Source organism: Phasianus colchicus, chromosome 7, assembly GCF_987193195.1.
Source record: "Phasianus colchicus chromosome 7, bPhaCol1.hap1.1, whole genome shotgun sequence".
Classification (NCBI taxonomy): Eukaryota; Metazoa; Chordata; class Aves; order Galliformes; family Phasianidae; genus Phasianus; species Phasianus colchicus.
Window position 1 is genome coordinate 1,488,036 of NC_143442.1, and position 25,047 is coordinate 1,513,082.

The window sequence follows — 25,047 nt, forward strand, 5'->3', positions numbered from 1 at the left end:
CGGCGCAGCCATCCGTGGAGCTCTCAACAGCGCTGTGTGGATTTTGGCAGCTCTCTCCCTGCAGGCCACGGCTTGCAGGTGAACGCCTCGAGCCGTACGGCGGGGCTGCAGCCCGCGCTCTGTGCCCACGTCCCCTCAGAGACCGCCACCTCCTCACAGCCTCACAGCCACACCGCCACAGCGCCGTGCCTCCAGCCTCCCCACACCCGCTGGCACACCGCCGCCGCACGGCCGCTCAGATATCTTTTAAAGCCAGATTCTGACAGTAGGGGGTTAAAAAACCACCCCGCGACGGAGCTTCCACAGCGGAAAAAAAAAAAAGCAAAGCAAACAGCGAACGCACGCCCACACACCTCAGGGACCGCCTCAAAATGGCGCCCGCCCACCCGTGACGTCACACGCCAGAAGCGGAGGGGCGCGGCCGAGGCGGGAAAGTGAGGGTCCCGCCCAAAGCCCGGCCTCGCGAGGCCCCCGGGCTGCCCCAACCAGCGCCTGACTCCCTGCGGCATCCGTGCAGGCGCCGCTGACGGCTTTGGGGGCCTGCGGCGGGGCGGCTGCGGGCCGGGGCGAGGGGACGCAGCGCGGCGGGGCTGCGCGGCCGCTGTGGAGATGCCGCTCTTCGCCTCCAACCCCTTCGAGCAGGACGTGGGTGAGCGAGCGGGGAAGGGCGGGCCGGCGGGCGGGCCGCGGTTCGCCTCGGCGCGGTGTTGGGGCCCGCGGCCGCGGCTCGGGCCTGCGAGGGGGGAGCGGCGGCTGCGGCCGTCCGCCTCTCGGAGCTGCGGTGCGTGCGGCTGGTCGGTTCGGGCTGGGAGTCGTGGAGGTGAAGATCGGCCTTGTTGCGTCGGGTTGTGCCCGCTGGGTGTCCGGAGGGACGCGGCCCCGGTTCGGCCCCAGCTGGCGCCGCGTCCCATTGCAGAAGCGGGGGCAGCGTGGGCCGGGCGGTGCGGCCGTGACTCAGCCGGGCTGTTCGGGTCGGGCTTCGAAACAGCGCTGCTCTCCGGGACGTCCAGTTTGTAACGTGCCTTGTTTTTGTCTTTCTGGTTTTTAAAGGCCCATTTCTAGCGTTACATAATAATCATAGAATCATAGAATCACAAGGTTGGAAACGACCTGCAAGATCATCTAGTCCAACTGTCTTCTCATTACCACTGCTACCACAACTAAACCATATTTTGCAGCTCCTCGTCCAGACGCCTCTTGAACACTGCCAGGGACGGCGACTCCACCACCTCCCTGTGCAGCCATTGCAGTGCCTGACCACCATCTGAGAGAAAAAGTTTTTCCTCATGTCCAACCTAAACCTCCTCTGGTACAACTTGTGGCCATTTCCCTGGGTCCTGTTTGTTGCCTGGGAGAAGAGGCCAAACCCCTCTTCACCACAACCTCCCTTCAGGAAGTTGTAGAGTGCAGTGAGGTCTCCCCTGAGCCTCCTCTTCTCCAGACTGAACAACCCCAGCTCCCTCAGCTGCTCCTCATAGGACTTGTGCTCCAGACCCCTCACCAGTTTCGTTGCCCTTCTCTGGACACACTCTGAATTGCACCATAGCGAAAGCAATTAAAATAGGCTAGATACCAGGGTCAGACTTGCATTTTCTTCGCCTGCCTAAAGCCCCAGGGTTGTAGGTATGAGAAGAATTCATCATTATGGAATCACAGAACCATAGGGGCTGGAAGGGATCTTGGAGATCCCCCAATCCAGTCCCCCAAAGCTGGTTTCCCAGAGCACACTGCAGGTTCCCTATGGCAGGATTCTGGTCACTGACAGGAAGAAGCGGTGGCTGTCAGTGCTCACGTGAACAGCCCATTTCCTTCTTGTGAGTGTAAGTCCTGCCCCTCTACTCTGTGCTGGTAACACTCACCTGGAGTGCTGCATCCAGATGTGAGTCTTCAGTACAGGAGGGGCATGGAGCTGTTGGAGAGCGTCCAGAGGAGGGCCATGAAATCAATCCATGGAATGGAGCACCTCTCCTATGAGGACAGGCTTGGAGAGCTGGGGCTGTGCAGCCTGGAGCAGAGAAGGCTCTGAGGTGACATGATAATAATAGCAGCCTTTTGGTATCTACAGGAGAGCCACAGGAAGGAAAGGGACAGACTCTTTAGCAGGGTCTGTGGTGATAGAACAAGGAGAAATGGCTTCAAGCTCAAAAAGGGTAGATTTAGGTTAGATAAAAGGAAAAAGTCTTTTACAGTCATTAGTACTGGAACGGTGATGTGGTGGATGCCCCATCCCTGGAGACTGTCAAGCTGAGGCTGGATCAGGCCCTGGGCAACCTGACCTAGCTGTGATGTCCCTGTTCATTGCAGGGGAGCTGGGCTAGATGGCCCTTAGAGGTCCCTTCCAACTCTAAGGAGTCTGTGATAAGGTGCACTGTTTTCTTCATGTGCCTTCAAAGTTTGTATATTGAAGGCATTGCCTTCAGTTGACTTTGATGTTGACCTGTGGCTAAAATGAAGTAGCAACCAGCTAGGCCAGCTTCAACCAGTACACTTGTTTCAAGGAACTTGTGTGTGTTCTGTACCTTTCTCATAGCTCTGATGTATTTGCACAAGTGAAGACTTCTTGAACTGGAGACTCACAGCTGTACAGAGCTGTTTGCCAAACTGAAAAGCTGCAACAATTCTAAAGATTGTTGCAAACTGATTGTCAGTGTGCCTGTAGTTTCTTAAACTCTGTGCTGTACACAATGTGTAGAACTGCTCACACGTGCTACAATTAAACAAGTGCAGTGGGAATTTCATAATAATTGAGGCTAAATCTTACAGTCCCTTGCCAAGGAAAATCTACTTTCTGCCACTAGGAGCTTTTCTCTTTTAGTTATTATTAGTAAATCAGAAAACACGGAGTGTCAAATGTGGTTGCTCTGTACTTTCACTGGTGGTACTCACTTGATGCTGCTCATGCTTCTGTTGAGCTTTAACTTTATGATTTGAGGTTTTATTTTCTCCTTCATCTTTTTGATTTAGAAAAATAAAGGTGCATGCCACGAGCGTGGTTGAGCTCTGCTGCTGTCCTGATGCTACTGGAAAGAAGAGCTCTTCCATCTTCTCGTCCGCTCAGGTGTTATGGGTTGCTCTCTGGGCTGACTCAGTGCATTCTTTTCAGCAGAAAATAAATTCCAAAGAAGTGTTTGGCTGACAGATGAGATCATCTGTGAAGGCAATGAAGTTTGGTGGCTTGAATCAGCTCATCAGAGGCTGCCAAGTGGCAGTGAGAAGGAGGGGCAGGGCTCCCTAGGAAGGTCAGTGAGGGAAATGGAGCCCTGCTTCTGGTGGCAGTGAGAAATTGGGTTGGTTCAGATATCTCTTCAGACCAGCCTTTGGTATTGCAGCTTTCTTGGGAGGGGGTCTTTAGAAATTATAGATAAACACAGCTACAACTGTTGTTTTCTTAGTTCTAAACTCATGTGTTTGCTTTTCAGCTGATCTGCGGAGGGTCTTACTTCCTCAGCATTTGCTTTGGTTGCTTTGTCTGTGGTTGCAGTTCCATGAGACTAACCTATGGAATAGTTTCAGAAATTCCATTTCTTTCACCTGTGGATTTTTTTTTTTAATTATTATTATTATTTTGGCTGAGAGAATACCACAAGACTTCAGTTCTTTAAAGGGTTTGAAGCATTTTAATTTCCTACCTAAATCTGTTCATTGTTAGTCTACATGCATTTGCTGTTTTCCCCCCACTGTAAGCCTTCTTAAATAACCTTCATCTTCTAAAAGTAGTAGCTCCTCCAGCACAGGACAAGCCTACTGCTTTTCATCCTTTGTTTGGTTAGCCTTCTTTTGTGAGGTTGTGAACACAATCACGGGGTGGGAAGTATTTTTTCTGTGTAGTTTGAATGGCATCCAGAATTGCATGCCATGTCACGGGTTGCTGGTAACTTGTACGATCACATTTTGTGTTTTCTTGTTCTTTGCTGAAGTGTTTACCTGCTGTGTTTTATTCTAGTGTTATATTTGCCTTCTTGTATCTGTTTCATATGGTGCTCTGCATCCTCTTGTGCTTGCACTTGGTGTGCTTGTGCTTCTCCTCTTGTTTCCAACCACTGACATTTTGTTCCTAGGAGAATCTTTGATAGACTGGCTGTGTGAGTTTGCATTTTGTCCTGCTGCTATCTTGTTCTGTCTAACCCACTCATCAATAGTTCACATTTCTCCTTATGTGACGTTCTAGTCTTCCCTGTTACTGATAATACCTTCCAACTTCGTTAGCTTCCTTTGCAGACCCTTACTCCTGCTGTCAGTGCCTGCCAAAACATATTCATTTCAAGTCTAATTCTTAAGGCATTCAGCTCCCTGCCCTCTTTAGAGTGCTTTACATCACAGTGTGTCTTCCTTACAATGTGGAGTGATCCAAGAACTGTAGCTAATAACTCACAGATGGCTTCCTAAGAAATATTTCACTGAGTGCTGGACAGAATGGTTGATGCTTAAATTAACCTTTGGCAAGGTGTCCTGCCTGGAGGAATAGCTGCGTTCTGTTGAAATTCACCATGGTTCCATTTCATCTCAGCAATAATTCATGTCTTTAACATTTGGCTTAAGGTCTTGAAAATGTTTGTTGCCAAGCTAATTGTTGTGGGGTTTTCGTTGTTGCTCACGTCTTTTTCTCTTCTTTAAATCTTTGCAAGTCTTCAATCCATGACTTGATTTTGATTGGAGTGATAAAAATTCCTGGATTCCAAATCTGCAATTTCATGTCAGTTCTTTGTCATTACCAAGACTGCTGCTTCCAGCCTCAACCCTGCGTTGATCACTGCATGTCTGTAGTGAGCACATTTCTAATCAGTAGTTAAGTCAAAGCTAGGTTATTATATTTTTGCCTCTTCATTAATTTGGATATACGAGGGCAAAGTAAGCAAAAGAAGGTGTGCAAGATTAAATTTCTGCCTTCCAGAAATTCATTTATGTGACTCTGGTTTTTCTTTGGGGGAAAAAAACCAGCAATCTGGAGTAATTCTCAATTTATTTTTCCCAATCTTTCACTTTTATTACACGAACACTGTTTTTACATACATGGGATGACACTGACTAAAACTTGAAATATGTGAGCCTCTACGAGTTTCTGTTTCACATCACTTTAGGATGCAAATCGGTCTCTAGAAAATTGTCATTTAGTGATCAGGCTGTAATGAACAGCAAATCAAACTGAAAGGTTCTTTGCAAAATCAGTGTTTGAGTGCTTGTTTTTCTCTCTGTAGTATAAAAGTTGACAGGAGGAAAGAAATGGCTGCATTCTTGTATTTTGGCTTACATGTGGTTTGGCGTTGTTGGCAGGCTTTGCTCAAGGGAATTCATAGGAAATAACGAAATCTTTTGCAGGTGTGAAGGCCGTGTGTGCAAAGCATGTAGAGGCAGAGCTGCCAGCAGAACAGGACTGTGTGGTGTGCACTATGTGGGATAGAGATTTCTGGCAGCATTGGTCAGTGGGAGATGTATGTGAGGTGTGCTGCGTGTTGGTAGGACGTAGTGTTGTGCTGGTTATGGTGGCAGAGATTTCTGAGGAACCATGGAATGCCTGGGAGCTGTGAGGTTCCCACAGTGCCCTTACTCTTCTTTCTTGTGTTCACATACGTGTTGGAAGTTCCCTCAGTTGCTCATGTGATGTCCCTTGCTTCCTGCTACGGTGCGTGTGGATCCAAGCCCCTAACAGTGACCGTGCACCAGCACTCAGTTATTGCTGATCTGCACGCATGGTTTGACATTGTGCCAGGATCTTTAGAGATGGAGGACTGGATGTTTGATGAGATGTGACCAGGAATGCTTTTAGAGGTTTGCCACACTGCTCTTTTGCACTCTTAATAGTAATTTTTTTTTCCTGTCTCTTGGTGTTATTTCTGCGTATTACTCATCTCTTGCTTGGGAAATGAGGGAAACAGAGTGGGTGCTGTCAGGCTGGGATGAGTGCCTTCAGCTCTCCTTTCAGCTGCAACAGTCCTCCTGGGTGCTGTGTGGTACAGGGAGGGCCCTGATAAGCTCCAGCAGCCCCCCATGCTGAGGCATTGTCTTCCCTCCATGAAGAGCTGGTGGCTGTGTTTTAAGGCAGTTCTATTGGCAGTAATAGCAGTGAACCAGTTCCCATCCCCTCCCAGCAGCTCATTTTAGTGCTATCTCCTCTCTTGTGTTGGCATGATTTCTCATGCAGCTGCATGGCAGATCAGATCAAGGAACTGATCCAGTTGAAAGTGATTAATTGTGGGTTGGGGGTGGTGGTAGGGTTTGGCTTTTTTTTAGTATTCAAACTAGCAGTAAAAATAAATATATTGTAATTTTACCATCATGTGTGCAGAACTAAGCTTGAGATTAGTGTTCCCTTATCAGCTGGAGCATAAGATGTGACTTTTTTCTTTATATTCCCTTAGCACAGAGGAAATGTTGGAAAATGCATCTTCCCACATCTGTTTCCTCTGATCACAGTCTGTGTCCCAGCATCTGTGAGGTAGTTATCCTTTAGGACCGTTCTGCAGCTGGAGCTCATGTTAAGCAAAGCGACAGATGCTATTAGATTTGTCATGCTGGCAAGGAGGAAAACCTCAGAAGCTGTAAGAGTTTGCCATGGGGCAGCCTTCCTATTTCCAGCAGGACCACATCTGCTCTTAGAGCAATGAACATGGATATAAGAAGGAGGAGTCTGATACACATCCATGTATTTGTGTATCCAGATTTGTGTGTCAGGAAATCATTGCTACATGCTTTTGCAAGCACTTTTTTTGGATCTGCGTGACTATGTACAAAGAGAAGTGCTTGGTTGAGCACTGCTTATGCTGCATGGTTAGTTTACAGGCTTGCACTTCACTGGCTTATAAGCAAAGCCACTTTGAATTTTCTACATGCTTTTGTGCCCAAGTATAGTGGTGTGTGTGATGAACAGAGCACAGACCCCTGGCAGTGCCCATCGGTGGGCTTGCTTGCTAGTTGTGCCCACCTGTAACAAAACACTCAGGTGTGAGTTTTCATCTTCCTGAGCCAGCAGGCATTGCTGAGGTTGGGAAAAAACAAAATGCAGTGTTGGGGATTTCAGAGGAAGACAGGCTTCATATCAGTGTGACTGATGGCAGGCAGCGGGATTAAATAACGTGCCAGCTCTGTGCTGTTGGTGTTGGTGCCATTTGTCATCATTATCTGCATAGCTGACAGCTGCTCTTGTCAGTGAGATGGATTCTGTGACTGATGGGCTCTGCTGGGAGGACTGGTGCTGCTGGGGTGGAGGTGTGCATGGCCGTGCTGTTAGAAAGCAGCTTCAGCTGCCAGAGCTCTGGAGCCAGCATCTATGTGCACTGTGTACACTGAGCTCTGTGCTCTGCCTGTTCTGCACATGTCTTTGTGTTTGTTCTGCACATTCAGCTCACGCAGCCAGGAAGTGTTGTTCATGTAGGCACTCTTTGTTTTCTTCTGTATTTTTTTTTAACTAAATTGCACCTTAAACTGTATAAAATTGCAGGCGCTCATTTAGTTTCGAGAACGAGTGATGAATTTTGTGGTTCTGCCCTAAAAATATCAATGTACCTACAAGCAAATTCAACAACTGTGTCTTTCCAGGATAAGTATTTTAAGGTTAGTGCTGTAGGAACATGCTTTCAGCACAGCATTTGCTTTCCTTAAATAGTTATTTTAGACTGTGAGGATAATGTACAGCCAATATTGCACATTTCCATTCCTCTCTTTGATCTGCTCTTCCACCTGCAATAAGATTTTCAGGGGCCCTGCTGTGCTGGTGTTTTCTTTTGTGGAAGCCATTCTGCAGCCAAGGATTGCTGCAACTTTTGACTGTAAAACTAAGTAGTGATGCTGATTATTGGAAGAGTTGCTTAATTGCACATCCAGAAATGGGTTTGTCCTGAGGTAGTATTGCTGTCAGCAAACCTTGTAATTTGGAAACAGCTCCTATCACAGAACACCATCGCGTTAATAGCGAGGGACCATTACATTCTGCTGTAGTCTGCTAAATAGCCTTTCACATACTTGGTCCCAAAGGGACTCTGTGGCTTCTCAGGCTGAGACAAATGTTGTTAAAGTAGCGATTAAGGTGCTCTCTTGATTGTTTATGAAGTTCTGATGGAATTAATGCTGATGGAGTTAATGTAGGACATAGAAGCTCTTACCTTGGAATTCAGTCAAAATATTAAAACGGCACAGTAAAATTAAATCTTAAGGCAGCAAATGGGATACGTGGAATATTTTCTTTTATGAGTTATTCTGATGCTATTGCATTATTAACCTGGCATGAAACTAACATCAAAAACTTAAAGGGAGGGCACAAATAAATAACATTAAGCTTTATCAGTTTGTATATTGATTAAAATGCTGGAAGTAGAGTTACATTCTTTTGAAAGGGCGGTTTGGTTTTTATTGGCTGCTTCTGGGACCTTTATAACCCTTCCATCTCATTTCCATCCCTGCAGGCATTCAAGGCCAGGCTGGATGTGGCTCTGGGCAGCCTGGGCTGCTGGTTGGTGACCCTGCACACAGCAGGGGGTTGGAACTGGATGAGCATTGTGCTCCTTTGCAACCCAGGCCATTCTATCATTCTATGATTCTATGATTTCTCATGACACTTGTTGTGATGTTTGGATGTCCTGAGAAATCTCGCAAGCTGTTCTAAGGATAAGATCTTTTTCTTTAGAGACCTCAAGAGATTTATCTAGTTCTCTTGGAACACCCATGTGCAGTACATCAGGAGTGCTAAGATGAGAAGACCTTGAGCAAGCTCTAAATCAGGGCTCTGACCTAAACCTGCAGTAACTAAACAAACTGAGCAGGAGCAATTTTCTTTTTTTAATAACGTTACACTTAGAGTTGTTTTGTTTTTCAGATCTTTTAAATACTGAATGCATTTGTTATTCCAGTACTGTTCTTCCTGTATGAAAACACATGCATACCACTTCATAAAATACCAAGAAGTAGCACTAATCTCAATATCTTCTACGTGGAATTTCTTTTTTCATATGACTGTCAAAAAATGTGCTCACGGGGATCTGAATTTAATAGAGCATTATGCTTAATCAATCTTGTTTTCTTTATAGAAAAGGCTACAAATGAACACAACACCAGTGAGGACTGGGGTCTTATTATGGACATCTGTGACAAAGTTGGAAGCACTCCCAATGGGTAAGCTGTACTCAGCATGGTGACATGTGATTTCATGTTGGTGTGAATAATACTGCTTCACAAGTAACACATCTCAAAACACTCATCGTAGTCAGCTACACAAAAGCACTACAGCTCCAGCACTTCTGTGAGCCCTACAGATGTGTGTGGTTGGCTTTATAGTTCTTGGAAAGAAATATTCCACCAGGACTTCCAGTAGAGCAATTGGTAGATGCTGAGTGTGTTCCAATTTTAGGAAGTTCTGCACAGTGACCAAATTATTCATATTTAATAATCTTGCATATGTTCTGCAAAGCAACTGTGCAAATAGGAGAAATTGAACAAGTTTCTTTGCAGGGAAAAAAATATAGAGAGCGGTTAGCTGTTTATGATGGGGAATTTGTTTATTCATTAGGAAGAGTGGGATTGATGGAGGAGAAAAAAGAAGTAAAAATTGGCATTGATACTCCATTTGAATCAGCTTACCTTCTGTGGTAATATTGACACAAAAAAAGTGGTAATTCAGTGACCATATAATTGAGAAAAGTTAAGGTGATCTTTCTGAGTTATAAAATGTTGTAGATTTTGTAGCCATCTGGAACTGGTACTTATCTTGAATTCATAAATGATGTTAGATTTCTGTTTTTGTAATTTAGATATAATATTTAAGGTTACAACACTGAGAAAGGTCTTTATGCATTCTGAAAAGAAAGAAGGATTATTGGCTACCCTTAAATGAGTACATACTTTAACAACAAGTACGTTGAACTTGTTGAAGGTCATGAATTACAGGTAAATGTACTCAATATTAAACTAAACCTGAGCTTCTCTGGTCATGTGTACATCAGCAAGTAACTCAGCACACCAGGACTGCAGTGGTGCACCAGAGTAGCTGGTACTGAGGCCACCACATCCATCCAGTGGAGCATTTGGAGGTTTTCTTTTCCCTTCAGAACAGGTTTCATCGATTCATCTGAACTGAATATCCACAATGGCAGTGGTGCACATGTTTCTGTTGCACCTGCTGCTGGATCTGACCCTGTGGCTCCTTGGGAGTTTGGAGTGCTCGTGGTGTGCACAGAGGAACTTTTGGCACAGCTTCTTCCAACAGCAATCTAATTTTCCTGCTCAGAACTGTACTGTGAGCTGAGTGTGCAGGAATAACATAGGCATCAGCTCCTGTAGCCCTTATGTGCCTTTAATGCTCATTTTCACTCATGGAGCTCCTTAGTAGAAGGATTTTGAATTGTTAATTATTAATTATTAATTTGAATTGTTAATTATTATTCAATACTTAACTCAAATTTGAATCAGGTTAAGAAATTGTGATGTATCTTAAGTGTCTTGAAAATGGGACCCAGGAGCCAACAACCTGTGAACATGGCTTTGAAATTAAATCTATAGAGAGCCTTTATAGTAGCCAATTAAATAACCATTTAATCACTGCTTCTCTTGATTTATTTTTTTAATGTAGACATTTCTTTCATTGTCTCCTTCAAATCCATTTCCTCAGCTTAGTGGCAGTTGCTCTCTTTGTGACCTATTCTGTCGGTGTTATGGAAATCAATATAGAATGCCAGCATAATAACGGAGTTTTCCAATCCAGTACACTTCTAAGAACAAGTGATGTGCTAGGTATGCTTCCAGACTTGTTCTGCTAAAAGTATGGCTTAGGTTACATTTTTTTCAGCAGAGCCAGTTTGTTTGTTTACCAGATACTCACATTCTGTAAAATTTGTTCTACAAAGTCATATTTGTCACTAATACTTTCTTCTTCTTTTAGGGCAAAGGATTGCCTTAAAGCCATCATGAGGAGAGTAAATCATAAAGTTCCCCATGTGGCCCTGCAAGCACTTACAGTGAGTAGCCTATCACTGTCTTCCAGAACTGCTGTATTTCTTCATGTAATGGAGCTAATAAGTGTGTCCTGATCAATTAAAAGTTTCTGTATATCTTCAGCAGAAGTCACTGAGGGTGAACGTGCTGAACAAAGGGTGAAATTTAATTTTTCTGTGTGCTTTTGTTTTGGATATTGTTGTCAGACATTTTCATAATTGTGTTTCTGTTGTCAGCTTCTAGGAGCCTGTGTATCGAACTGTGGAAGAATATTTCACTTAGAAGTTTGTTCTCGTGATTTTGCTAGTGAAGCTCGAGGTATAATAAATAAGGTAATTTTTTATAACTTCAAGCAGTGAGGTAGAATTATTTTTATCAATGCTTTGCTTTCTGTGAGCACAATAATGAATTGGCAAAACAGACATTTGTGTAGATGTACTAATGATGTTTAGTTTTGATGCAGTTGCAAATATTGCTGGCTGTTTCATCAGTGGAATTTGTGTTTTCATTTCTGCTGTTAAGCAAATGACAGGCTGATACTGTCTGCTCCCAATTGTTACAAAATTTTAATTAAATGCGTTTTTATTAATTTTAATTATTTTAATTAAAATCTATGACTCTTCATAGGCTCATTAGTTTGATCGTAGTGAAGTAGTTTTCTTTGGAAAGTGATTTGGCTTTAATGCAATCCATAAGCTAAAGTACACAAGGAAAACTGAAAACTGTACTTGGACAAAGAAAAGAGGAGATATCAGACAACTTTCTCAGTTTCTAGAGATTATAAGAATGCTGAATGAGGAGGTTACCAAGAAAGGAAGACCGAAAGGGTTGCAGTTGTGCAGTTGATGGGATCTAAATCCAGATATAATGAATTGAATAAGTAGAAGCAGCTTTCCCATAATTACTGCTCCAGTTGAAGACAAAAATGGCTAAAGAAGATAGTCTTCAAGTGTATGGGAGGCCTGGAAACATCAGAGGTTGAGTAAAGCAATTAAGGAAACTAATAAAATTGCTGGGAAGCAAAATGAGTTCACAGCTCTTCTGTTTCTCGCTTTCTGTGGAAAAATAGGTCTTGAAGTCCTCCCCTTCATTCTCATTAGCCGCGGTCCATTCTGAAATAGAACATTGACCTTCATGGACTGACAGTGCTTGTGAATGTAAAAACAAACCTTAAATCCCACTGAAGAATTGCCTACAGGAGCATAATGTATTTTGTTGTTGGGAAATACTTGTGTTTTCCTCTGTCCCTGACCCATTTGGAGAAATAGTCATCAGAGGGCCTGTAAAATTTGTGCTTTCTTCCTTTTCTCTGAAAAAAAATTAGTTCAGACAAGTGTGACAAATACCTTTGTGCTGATAATGAACCTACTGAGCTAAATGTCTTCTTTCAACTAAATGCATGCTTGAGCCCGAACTTGTTGCTGTTCTTGCAGCTCAGCATGTGTTTGGCTGTGAGCCACAGGCTTATGCTGTGATCTGAAGTACACTCTAATGGGAAGTCTTGGTCATACATTGCAGTTTGTGGTCCCAAGCTGTGTATCTTTTTAACTTGCCTTGTACAGATGAGGTGACTCACCAGCTCCAGAAATCTTATTCATCAGCCTGTGGTTAGTTTGCTTGCTTTGGGTTTAGGCAATAGTCTTTTCATTGACTGGACACAAAAGCAGAAAGCGTATGGAGTCTGAAGTGCTTTGGTCCATGTTTGACCCTGTGCTGGCATGGCCATCACATGTAGTAGCTGCTGTAATGAAGAGTCAGACATGTTGCTGTAATATTTTTAAGACTGTTATGAGATTAGCAGCAGCTCCAATGTAATGTTGCTGAGGTATGCTCAGAAGTGTGTCCTTTAGCCATATCAGAGTGATGCGTGACTGACTTTTCTGCAGGTGGGTTATCTCTTGGCACGAGGTTGTTAGCATGTAAGATTTGCATATATATATTTAGGTTGTTTTCAAATCTTTTTTTATTCAAGACAGTTATGGATATTTATAGTAAAATGGTTTTGGTAACAATGTTTGAAAACTATTTCTGCTCACTTTAAGGCATAAGCATCCCTTTCTATGCAATTTTGTCTTCTAGGCTCATCCAAAAGTAAGTGAGAAGCTGAAAACTCTAATGGTGGAGTGGTCAGAAGAATTTCAGAAAGACCCACAATGTAGCTTAATATCTGCAACTATTAAATCTTTAAAAGAAGAAGGTGTCACTTTTCCTGCAGCTGGATCACAGGTAAAAGCTCAATTAGGAATACACAGTACCTCTCCTGTTAGAGCTCTGCCAGTGAACAGCAGGAAAAAAACCATGGATCTTTTGATCAGAGGGAAGTAGGACCCTTGTTATAGTTTGGTTGCCTCCTGACACCAAGGTTCATTTCATTCTACTTTTTAATTTCCTTGCCCAGGAAAAGTGAGAACAGACTAAAGGTTATTTCTTACTGCCTTTGAGTTGTTTCATTTTAGATCTGTCTTTCCTTCAGATCATTTTTTTTAGAGTTTCATCAACCTGTCATACCTTAACAATCAAAGCAGTCCTACACCCACACCTCATACTTGGTGTTTCATGGTTCTAATTGCTGACTTGGAACACGTTTCTTTATTATTTTTTCCTTCTCAGAGCCTCGCAAAACAATTGGCAGTATCTGAAAGTGAGACATTTTTTGAAAATGATGTTCTGTGCTATGCTTTCCTTTTCTAAGTCCCCCTTTCTTGTTCATGTTTTTTTGTCCATGTCAGGACTTGTCCATCTCTGCAGTGCTGCAGTGATGGGTGCTCCAGTCCCTAATGTCACTTGCTCTTTTTATTTTACTTGTGGCATGTTATGTCTGATCATCTAGCTGGCAGTAATGCTGACAAGTTTTCTTTTTTGGAATGCTTTATTATTTATGCTTCTAAATATTATTATGTTCAAAATGAGTTAGGTGAAGAACAGTCCTTAAAATTAGAAACTTATCTTCAGTTACGTATCCCTTCCACGAAGTTCACTTTTCTCTGTATTAAACACAGGTGGTGGATTTTTTGTGTGCTGGTTTTTTTTAAATTCTACAGTATTCCTTCCTCCACAAAGATGTTTTCACCTCTAAATCTAGGATAAGTGTTAAAACATATGGCAGAAACATAGAAGATGGAGAGTGCTGGCAACCAGTTATGCTTTCTTCCTACAGATGCATATAAAAATGACATCTTGATGTCTCTGCATCACACGCTTCACTGCAAAAAACAAAGCTGAGGTTTATTAGTATACTTGTACAGAATTGTTTCTTAGAACCATTGATAATCCCACTATCTGAAACCAGTTTGTTTGTTCCTGCAAAAGACTTCCCTGTTGAAGCGAAGGATTTCATTATGCTCTTGTGGAGACTCAAATTATTCAAGTCAGAAGCTCCCAACTTGATATACATGTGCTCTTCGTTCTTATGCTCCCAAAAACAGAGGAGGAGGGTAGCTATTAGCTGTCATGTGGAGAGAAATCTCCTTTTAGCAAGTCCAACTCCTGGTTAATAACTTAACTTCACAAACATAGGACTGCAAAGAGCTTTTCTTCCCTTTTGAGAGGTGAGGTGGAGGACAAAGGTGGGAAGAGTAGTTTTTTAAATGTGAGTTGTTTCATCTAAGTAATGCTACTGACATTGTTATTTGAATGAAATCCTTAAATAAATGAGATCTGATTATTTATTTTACGTGGTTCCTTTCTGAAAACTAAATGTGGATGAGATTCCAGAGTGAAGTAATTTTTCTCTTCTAAAAAATCATCCTGGGTCAGTTCTGAAACGCTCAAAATAGGCAGCTAACAGGGAACAGCTTCTTACTAATTTTTTTAAAGTATATAATTATAGAGCTTTCTTCCTCCTTTGTTAACATGAAGCTATTCTATTGTTAATACATTTGCAGGCTACCACAAATGCTGCTAAGAATGGTTCTTCATCAAGCAAAAACAAAGAGGATGAAGATATAGCTAAAGGTAAATTACTAGTCACAGCCTTGTGTTTGACTTGTGCTCTGGGTTGTCATGCCAAAATGCATAGAAATAAGAAGCTGCACTTTATTCTGCTGCACAGAATTGAAATCAAGGGCTCAGCAGGCTGAGGATTGAAGTTTGGTTTTGAAATGTTTCTTGTGCATGAGTACTGCTTGTCTTTTAATTCTGTTGCAGGACAGAGTAAAGCTGTCATAATATATAACATCAGTTGTAGTTTGGAGCACAGATTTTAAACTTGCACAGACCATAATGCTAAAATATATATTTCTTCTGATTAGGAAAGCAAAATACCTTTCTATAGAGGGATAAAATACATAGACTTAACTTTGTTTTTTTCCCTCTCCTCACTGTAGCTATTGAATTGTCCTTACAAGAGCAGAAGCAGCAACAAATGGAGACCAAATCCTTGTACCCATCTGCAGAAGTTCAGCAAACCAATCAGAACCTGAGGAAGGTGCGAGCTCTCTATGACTTTGAAGCTGTCGAGGACAATGAGCTCACCTTTAAAAGTGGAGAAATTATTTTTGTTTTGGATGACAGGTACAATACACTCAGATGAAGGTGCCTTTATTCTGCAACTGTGTTAGGCTAGCAATTTTTTCCCTGATGCTTTTTTTTCCACAGGTGTGTATTGTCACTCTGGCCTTCTTCACATCCCTTAATCATCCACTATTCTTTACATACATTTTCCTGAATTATTTTATTCCTTAAAAACATTCTGAATCTTGTTTTCCTGCAGAACCTTCCTTGCCCTCCTTCCCTACTTCATATATTTCTCCAGTGATTAGATGTTTCTTTACTTCTATGTGTTCCTTTAGGTACTCATTCTGTGGTGTAGGTCCAATTTGTAATTTTTGTTAATTGATTATAACATGTCATAAGAATATACGTACACACAGTGCTGAATTCTAGCTTCTAGTTCCAGAAACTGTTAAATATCTGGCTATCAAGCATTGCATGTGTTAGGAATAAAACTGAACAAAAATGCTTCAGTAATTATTGTTAACTGTTGTCACTGTTCCTCCAGCAGTAGCTAAGAAGTAGAAATTGCTTATGCTGCTCTAGTTTAATAGACTTTGACAGATTGATTACATTTCTAATGTTAGTCCTCACTTATGTACCTCTTGTAAGCTTTGAGGTGAAGCTATAATGGGCTATCATCTAGTCAGTCTAAAGAACTGTGTGTTAAACTTGAAGTGATTAATGATCTCCACAACCCATTCCCAGCTCCTGGCTTTGGGTTTGCTGCTATACTAATCTGTACCTGGGTTCTCTTCTGCCACTGTTGTTGTGCATGCAGAGAAATAGTGCCTTAGATATCACAGGTTTCCTACCAAAGCACAAAATGTCATTGATGCTGAGTGTTAATGTTCCAAGTTTGTAACGCAGCTCTATCTCCCCAGTGACACCAATTGGTGGAAGGGTGAAAATCATCGAGGAGTGGGACTGTTTCCATCTAATTTTGTGACTTCTGATTTAAACGTTGAACCTGAGGCAGGTAAGTTAGCTACTAAAAGTTAACCTCTTACATTAGAAATATGGGTTTATGGTGGAACTGCTGATTAGCTCATAATCAGCATAATTTCCTGATACCAGCCTGAGAAAAGAATTGAGGGAGAAATCCTGAAGTTGTTTCAAACCAGCAAGTAAGCATTTACTTCTGCTGTCGCTTGCTTTCATGATATCTTTTAGTTCTACGTTGTTACTTTCTTCTTATTGTGATAATTGACACATCCTTATGTAAGAGCAAGGTATTACTTCCCTCACAGATAGGTGTGGTCTTAAAGTACTTACTCAAATTTCTGTGATATTTAAAGGTTTGATGCTGAGTGGGTGGAAAAATAATAATACGAAGTAGCATAAAGCTAACACAGTTTCTTTTCTGCTGATGTGTTACCCTTGGTTCTTCTTTCAGCAACTGTAGATAAAAACTGTGTTCCTGAGGATGCTACAGAAGAAATTAAGAAAGCAGAACCTGAGCCAGTTTATATAGATGAGGTATGCAGTCACTTGAATATACAAAAGTGCTGATATTTCAAATTGTTAAAACATATTTTGATAGTGACTGTTAAAAGGTAACTATTTTTATAGAAGACTTTTAATTTGAAGATGAAAAGGGTCTCTGCCATGCTGTGGAAATAGCTGTTCTTAATCTTCTCTTCCACCTTTCAGGATAAGATGGATAAAACACTGCAGGTGCTTCAGAGTATAGATCCTACAGACCTAAATCTTGATTCAGATCTTCTAGACTCAGAAGGTACTTTGAGCACCGAGTTTGCTAGCTCTTGTATTGCTTCCTATGATTATTTTCCATGGATTGAGTTGGTAATTCTTTTGTATTTATTTTAAGCACAAAGAAACTAGGGTGTGTATTATTGGTGTGCTGTAGAGTAGTTAATTTCACAGTTGGAGCATGGAGCTATATGTATGCCTCTGCATTTTCTCATAGTTGCCAAGCCAACTCCGTGTTTAACCAAGCAATTTGCTTAACTTCTAGTGAGAGTGCTTTGCCTGATCCTTGCAGGATTTATCCACCTATCTGAGCTCTGTAGAAAATAAGCTATTCATTGTATGTAAAAAAGTACAGCTTGCTTTGCTAATAGGGAAGGGGAAGTTCTGTTCATTTATGATCTGATCAGTTCAAAGCGTATAGGAATAGCTAAGTATACTTCCAGGGGGGCAGAGGTGGGAGGACAGTCTGGAGAGATTCATAGGTAATGCAAGGATTCCAGTAAGAGGTAAGTCATAGACCTTGCTTATGGCAAGCAGGAATGCTGAATTTTGTGTGACTTTCATCAATAGTTTTTTGTTTGGAGAGGGAAAGACAATGAAGGATGACAAAGCAGAATAAAGAAAGTATTTTCCTTCTCTGTGTGGGGTGGAGGATTTGGACTTCCGTGACAGCTAGATCCACCCTCTAATTTTGAATGCTTTCTTAGTGTAGTTAGATAAAGTATTTTTTGGTTACGTTTTAAAATTGTGCTGTATGTTAACTACTTTGGCTCTTTTGTCTTTACAGTTATTTGTCAGCAAATGGGTCCAATGATAGATGAAAAACTGGAAGAGATAGATAGGTGAGTCATAACGTAGCATCTGCATAATTTACCAATACCTCAAATTGTGCCATTGTATTCATTTTTTTTTCTATATTTTCCTTCATCTTCCAAGGTAGGAAGTGTTGCAAGAAAGAATCAGACCATTCTGCCTTTTGGTGTTTGACACTTAGATACAGAAGTCCTGTTTGTGTACTGAAACTTGATTGCAGCTCTCCTGAACTTACTGCACAAGTTACTGGGTGCATTCTGTATTAGCACTTACTGCTTGTAGGCTTTTGTCTGGATGTTCTCAGTCTGCTGTTCACTGTCCTCTGTGACAGAAAAACTGGTTAAACAGCATCTTTTCCCCCCCCTTTTCCCTCAAACTCTATAAGGGATATTTAATGGTGAAAAAGTAATTCCTGCTTTATTATGACTAGGGAAGGATCATTGTTCACCTTTTTGACTCTTCTTCTATTGCAATGGTGTAAGAAGCAGAGTAGATTCTGGAAGCTGTACAGTACAGATGTGTCAGAAATCTGCCATCTACCTTTAAAGATGATTTTTTTTTTTCTTTTATACTCGGATCCCTTTAATGAATCACTCCTGTGTTATTATCTGACACTAGATGTTAGAGAAATGTAGTGTTTGCATGTATTTATTTTGAAACAGAAAACATTCCGAATTATCTGAACTGAATGTGAAAGTTCTAGAAGCTCTGGAGCTCTATAACAAACTGATGAATGAAACACCGATGTATTCAGCCTACTCCAAACTCCATCATCCTGCACAATACCCACCTACATCTTCTGGTGTTTCAGTGCAGGTCAGTATCCCTGTCTGGAAATAGAGACTTTCCTAATATAGTTTTCTATTTAAAAAGATGACAGCAAAAATGAAGAAGTGTAGACTTCCTGCTAGCCTACGAACAATCTGACATTGCCTGGTGACTTTCTGTAGCTTTCAGAATAAAATAGCATTTAAGCAGTCAAACAGAGTATTTTAATTTGCAATTATTAGCTCATGCAATAAGCTATAGGTCTTAATTTTACTCTCTAATTAGAAAGATACTTTATTGAAAATGCTTAAAACGATTCTTTCTGTGATTTCCTCCTCCCCACCCCATTAGAATTCTGTGTTTCAGTGTCGTTCAGCAGCTTGGAGGATATTCTTGCTCTGAGTCATTTTCTCACTCTCAAAGTAATGTTGCCTTCTTATCTAATAGGGATGTGAGTGAACTTTGATATTAGTGCATTAATCATGAGTGCAGTGTACTTTTGCTAAGTATAAAAACCTTAATCTGGTTTTAGCTCTGGATTTCCTAAGGCAGGGGGTTGGGAAGAGTATTACATTAGTGGGTGTAGTTGCTCCAAATTGATTTACAGTATCTCTAGGGTGCTACATTGGTGTTCTAAGAAAACAAAGATGGAGAAGAAAGAGGGATTTTAAAGATCTTTTTTTACAGGAGGCTTAGAATGACTGGTTTTACTTCTAGTGAATTTCATTTAATGTTAATTGTTCCCTGGGAAAAGAATAGTTGCTATAGCAACTGCTAGATCTGAAAATGTCAGTTAAAAGTAATTCTGTGTCCTTAACTTCTGGTTATGCTGGAAAATATCGTTATATTTGGAGGTTAAAAAGTAACTGAAGCCAAAAGGCAGCAGGAGGTTACTACTTCAAGACAAATACACCCAGCAGTGAAAAATAGAAGATAATGGTATCTGTGCTGGGCCTAATATTGACACACACTTTTGTTCCTTCAGTATCAGTACACAGCCATACCAGTGAGCAGCACAGCCTTGTGTTAGCAGGTTTTACCACCTGTTCAACCAGATTTGAGTGAAAGCTTTGCTTAAGCAAGAAATACGAGAAACTGAAGTTTTTGCTTTCCTTTTGTTGTAGTCTGAGACTATTCTTAAGTTTTGATTTCCAAAATGTATAAAATAACAAATCTTGCATGGTGCTCATCTTCCCACTCAGCCATGTTTGTGCATCAAAATATGCTGAGAATTGAAAGAGAGCAAGCAAATGGGTGAGAAGGAAATAAGGTTGCTGGGAGGTGCGAAGTTGGCATGCGTGAGCAAAAAGGTTGTTCTCTCAGATAAGTCACCATAGAGCTTATTAGCAGTGCGTTTTTGAAAGAGATTCCTAGTGATGGAATAAAGGATGCCTGTTGCAAACCTGTACATGTGTTAGGAGAAGTTGTATGTTTTGTTATTAAAACCATGTTAGGGAAATAAATTCAGAATCAGTTCATTCGAACTTTGAATCCCAAAGTATTTATTTATTGTAGTTGTATTCTATGTTACCTTTATTGCTACTTAAATAAAAGGTATACCTTTCTTTATTATTATTATTTAGTCGTATCCTGTACAGCCACCTAGTGGGAACTACATGATCCAAGGAGTTCACCAAGTCACCGTTTCCCAAGGTTATGGCCTAGGACCTGATCAGATGGGGCAGCTCAGGTCTCTGCCTCAAAATATCAATTCTTCTGGAGCAACTCAGCCTGTACAAACTGCTTATTTAAGGTATCAGTCATTTCAGCAAACTCTTACGTTACACTTTGCATAGAATTGCAGGATGGGTTGGGTTGGAAGGGACTTTAAAGACCATCCAGCACCAATCCCCTGCCATGGGCAGGGGTAGCTGTCACCAGGCCAGGCTGCCCAGGGCCCTGTACATGGTGTGGGGCACCTCCAGAGGTGGAGCACCCACAGCTTTGGGCAGCAGTGCCACAGCCTCACCACGCTCATAGAGGCTGTGACTGTGGGGTATTTACAGTGTTGTGCAAATCTGCTTTACCACTTTGAAAACATACAGATAGCTTTTGGACTAAGAAAAAAATGCTTATCAGAGAACCAGATGTGAGCTTGTCTTGTTTTGTTACAGCCCGGGACCAGACTCTGTGTTAAACCAGACATTTGTGACCCAGAGCCCCGGCCTCCCCACAGCTGCCAACACAGCAGTGTACAGCCAGCAGCAGATGGGCTCGGTGGATATGGCAGCTTACCAGAGCAACACATCGAGTTTGCCTCAAGGACCAGGTTATCCCATGGCAGTTCCTGCTCATTCCGTTCTACAGCAACAAACCAATTACCATCAACAGCCTCTCCTTTAAAAACAGACCTAAAAACAGGCTTGTTTCCAAAATAATGAAGAGATTGCTGAATCTAATGGTTTTTATTAATACCTGTCACAGATATCAAAATACATTTTCCTTTAAAATAACCCAACTTAGGGTGATGCTGAGTAACAGTATGCATCGGATCTGATTGTTAATCATTTCCTTAATGATAGTTTGAACTACGTGAGCTAATGATTTAAAATAATTTCAGATTGCTTTGAGCCCTTGTTTCAGTGGTTTCAAGAAATGCCATTTATGTGTCTGAATTCAAGTAAAAAAAAAAAGTCCAAAATTAATTTTATGTGTTTCTAGAAATGTGAGGATGCATAGTCACTGTTCTGTGTTGCTCTCGTTACGCATCGTCTCCTCTGGTGTCTCGCTGTAATCTTTCCATCCAAGTAGCTTTACAGAGCCTCTGCTGATTCAGACACCTCCTCTCCGCGCTGCCATAGTGAGCTTTACAGTATGGTGTGTGCTGCATAATTGGAACAGCTGCACAAGTGAAGCAGATGAGAGCTGGAAGAGAAAATGATTTGATACTGTGACAGAGAACCGCGTACCTACAGAAATAGGAGAAATGCCTTTTTTTAGTGCTGCCTATTAGGTTTTGGGAAACTACAGCTCCTGATGTGTTTCTCTTGAAAGAAGCTGTGGGAATGGGGCAGTTGATGCTTGAACTCTCTTGTGGCTTTGGGCACAGGTGGTACAGCAAGCACATGTTGCCTTTGCACAAGTATGCAAGGGATGCTCCCAGCAGCCTGTGTGGGTACTCTGGATACAAAGTGCTGAGCCAGGAACTTGCACAGAATAGATTTTCTTTTCCTTTGTTGTTGTACGTAGAAGTGAAGGAGAAGTGTAGTTCTGTGTGGTGAAAGGAAGGACTCCAGAATGTTTGATGTTTAGGACTGTGAGACTCTACCTTTGTTCCATTTCCAGTGGGGAGGCAAGTGGAACAGCAACTGTCCAGACCAGAGGGTTCTTGCCTCTATTGGATTTCCTTTTGTTGCCACCATTTCCATGTATAAATAAACACTGGGTACAGTCAGAGAGAAACTCTTAAACCAGTGAAAAAAGTCTGCTTAACACACTACGTATGGGCAGTGATGGGATTGTGCTCCCCACTTAATAGCAGGAATCCTTGTATATTGAAAACAAGAGATGTCTGTAGAAAAGAAATTGCCTTGGAACTGTGGAAGTGTCACATTTGGTGGCTAAGAAAAGAAATGTAAGGATTCCTTCCCTGATGCACTTTTTAATGGGTGGGTTCTTTTTCCTTTTACAAGAGGAACAGGTGAGTTATCCTTCAGGAACGTGGGATTTTTTCTTTTATTGTTTAAACCTCTGGAAAAAAAAAAAATCATTTAATTCTCCTGTTTACCCACTCACCTTAGCAGTCATATTTATACATATTTTAACATTATTATGATGAGTAATAATCTTTACATTAGGAAAATAATGCAGTGAAATAAGTGATAAAGCATTTTGTTAAATGTATGAAACTCCAAATGTGTCTAAACAAAAGCACATCTGGTGTGTCATTTTTCTACCAAATGAGAGCTATCAGACTGCAGGCTGTTGTTGAGTATTAAACCACCCTTCACTCGTTGCCACCTTCATTTCTTTTGCATTTTATGTCATTCTTCAGCACCAGGATGTCATTCACTTGCAGCCTCGTGCTTATGGAATGAATGAAGCATTCAGTACCTGCTCTTTCAATCACCTTTATTTCAATTTGTGCAATTAGAAGGAAGCTGTCTTTCCTTTTGACGTGACTTTGTCTGTATCCTTCCCTCTGAAGTAGTTCAGTATAAATGACACATGTTGCAATACTGAAGTATTTTGATAACTTTTTCCTCACCTTTGTTAAGAAGAATAATAATTAATTTCAATGCTGCTGTTCAAAATTCTTGTTTTGAGATTTTTTTTGTAAGAGTTTACTTTGTTCCAAATTGGTGTGAAATCAAACTGAACCGTGCTGTAATTTATGTAGTTATTCTGTGTTTATTAGTAAATGAGAGGAAAGGGTGGGTGATCTGATTGGATTCCAAACTTTGATCCAGCAGAACCATCAGGATGTTAATTGGAGATGGCCGGATCACTTTTAGTTAATTATTTTGTGGAATATAAATAATGTACATACTCATTTGTCTGAGATTTTCTACGCAGCTACATATATGCATACTGTTAAAGCCTGGGATTTTATAAAGGCCAGATTTGTGATTGTCGTCTCTTATATTCCAAATTCTGTGATATGCAACCTGTAGATAGTGTAAAATAATTGAATTATTATTATAACAGTGTCTTTAGAGGGCTTTGGTGTTAAGAGGATCTGTTGTTTTTTCCTCTGCATACTTCTGTACTTTATCATATTTATTTTTTAGGCCTGATTGTAACTGAACATGCTGCCAAAGGATTTATCTAACTTCAGATTTCTACGTTAGGTTTATACCTGCTGTTTTGTATCAGGAATCAATGGTAGGGAACTTCAGCTTTTTCATATAAACTCTCAATGGCTAACATAGAAATCGGTGCAACTTTATAATGACAATTTTCTTGTGACAGATTTGTTCCATGGATGTTGAGAACGTCCATACTAGATGCATTTTCTTCTAGTATGAATTGGCAACCCATGTCTAAGTTACAGTCAGCTGAGAGCAGCAGTTCCATTTGTCTGCAGTATCACCATTCAGAGATGTGCTTTGAGAAATGCTGCCATTTTGTTATGGCCTTCACGTGGCACATGCGTTGTCTGTTTAATTTGGTATAAAGATTAGTCTTAAGCAGTTGTTTCTGTAGCAGGTAGACCTTAAAATATCGTCCTGTGTTCGTTCAGCTTTCGTTCATAGATGTCCATAGGCATGTGGAATGGTGACTCTTTTGAAGACTGTCCTTCAGAAAGGAGTGGCTGAGGAGAGCATGGCTGCAATCTCTTACCGTAATTATTTTCTGATAGGAAAGTTGATTTCTTATTTTTATCTATGCATCTTTTCTAAGAAATAACAGGCACTACTACTCTTGCTGACATAGAACACTGTGACAGAATTGTTGAATAAATAACTTTTTAGAACTCCTAGCTTTTACCAGTTCAATTTTACATGAAGCTGACAAACTGTTTTGAGTCAACAAAAAAGAGAAGTGAAGGAAGAGAAATGGAGAAGGGGCAGTTTCTGGGTGATCTGAGTGCTGAGAGCTGTGCTGGCCCCAACACAGCACACCTGGGCTTGGACTTCAGATGTTCTGGTTCTGTTTGACTTGGGGCTCAAGGTGAATATGTGCTGGTTATTCGAGGTATCACAGTTCTTAGAGAAAAATTACCATAGAGTTTGCAGTATTAGGAATAGGGGATCTGTTTTGATGGAACATTTGGCCTCTCATCTGCAATACGTGTGCATTGCCTTGTGTGAATAAACAAAGTTTATTTAACAAATGGGTGAAAAGTCTTCTGTTTGCAACACAGGTAAATCCTTGCCAGAAAGATGGGGCAAGAGAGCAGCTGTGGGCAGCCTGCTGTGGGAACCTGGCTGCAGCCTCCCCTGCCTGCCTCCCCGTGTTCCTGTGTGCTGCAGCACAGCCAGTGCTCAGGGAGTGAGCAGCTCAACTTCAGAGCCATGCTGATGAGCTGCTCTTATTGGGAACCACTGCTTGTTAGCTTTAATTGAATATAAGCTAGACTTGGTGTGCTGGAGAGCATTGCTACGCATCGGTTGTCAACCAATATATATGCAAACCAACACGGGGAATAGAAAGAATGATCTCAGAGAAAAAGGTAATACACTGATTATACAGAAAACAAATACCCTGCTCTAAAATGGGATTGAATTGGACATCCTAAGAAGGAACCGTAACTGCTTAGTGCTTATTAGAGCTTTTCAAGGAAACAAATGAACCAGAAAACAATTTGTAACTCAAAGTAAGGATAAATCCTTGTACTGGGGAGATGCCTTCTGCCAAAGCTGTGTGTGGACACTAAAACAGTCTGCAGGGAGCATAGTGCAC

General features: G+C 41.3%; 1 protein-coding gene across 3 annotated transcripts; it reads left to right on the top strand.

The window, feature by feature from the left end:
* On the top strand, positions 1-24,480 carry STAM2 (signal transducing adaptor molecule 2). Of its 3 annotated transcripts, none has more exons than XM_090143453.1 (14): positions 1-78; positions 9,018-9,102; positions 10,865-10,940; positions 11,154-11,249; positions 12,997-13,143; positions 14,802-14,871; positions 15,243-15,429; positions 16,293-16,387; positions 16,805-16,887; positions 17,062-17,146; positions 17,909-17,963; positions 18,597-18,750; positions 20,286-20,455; positions 20,817-24,480. In XM_090143453.1, the coding sequence occupies exons 2-14, from the start codon at positions 9,065-9,067 to the stop codon at positions 21,043-21,045; spliced, it is 1,485 nt and encodes a 494-aa protein (XP_089999579.1). In that variant the 5' UTR covers positions 1-78; positions 9,018-9,064; the 3' UTR covers positions 21,046-24,480. The 3 variants fall into 3 exon arrangements, with proteins under 3 accessions (XP_089999579.1, XP_031446665.2, XP_031446666.2); XM_031590805.2 differs by lacking the exon at positions 1-78 and adding an exon at positions 86-649; XM_031590806.2 differs by lacking the exon at positions 1-78 and adding an exon at positions 1,618-1,820.
* The last annotated feature ends 567 nt before the right edge of the window (positions 24,481-25,047 follow it).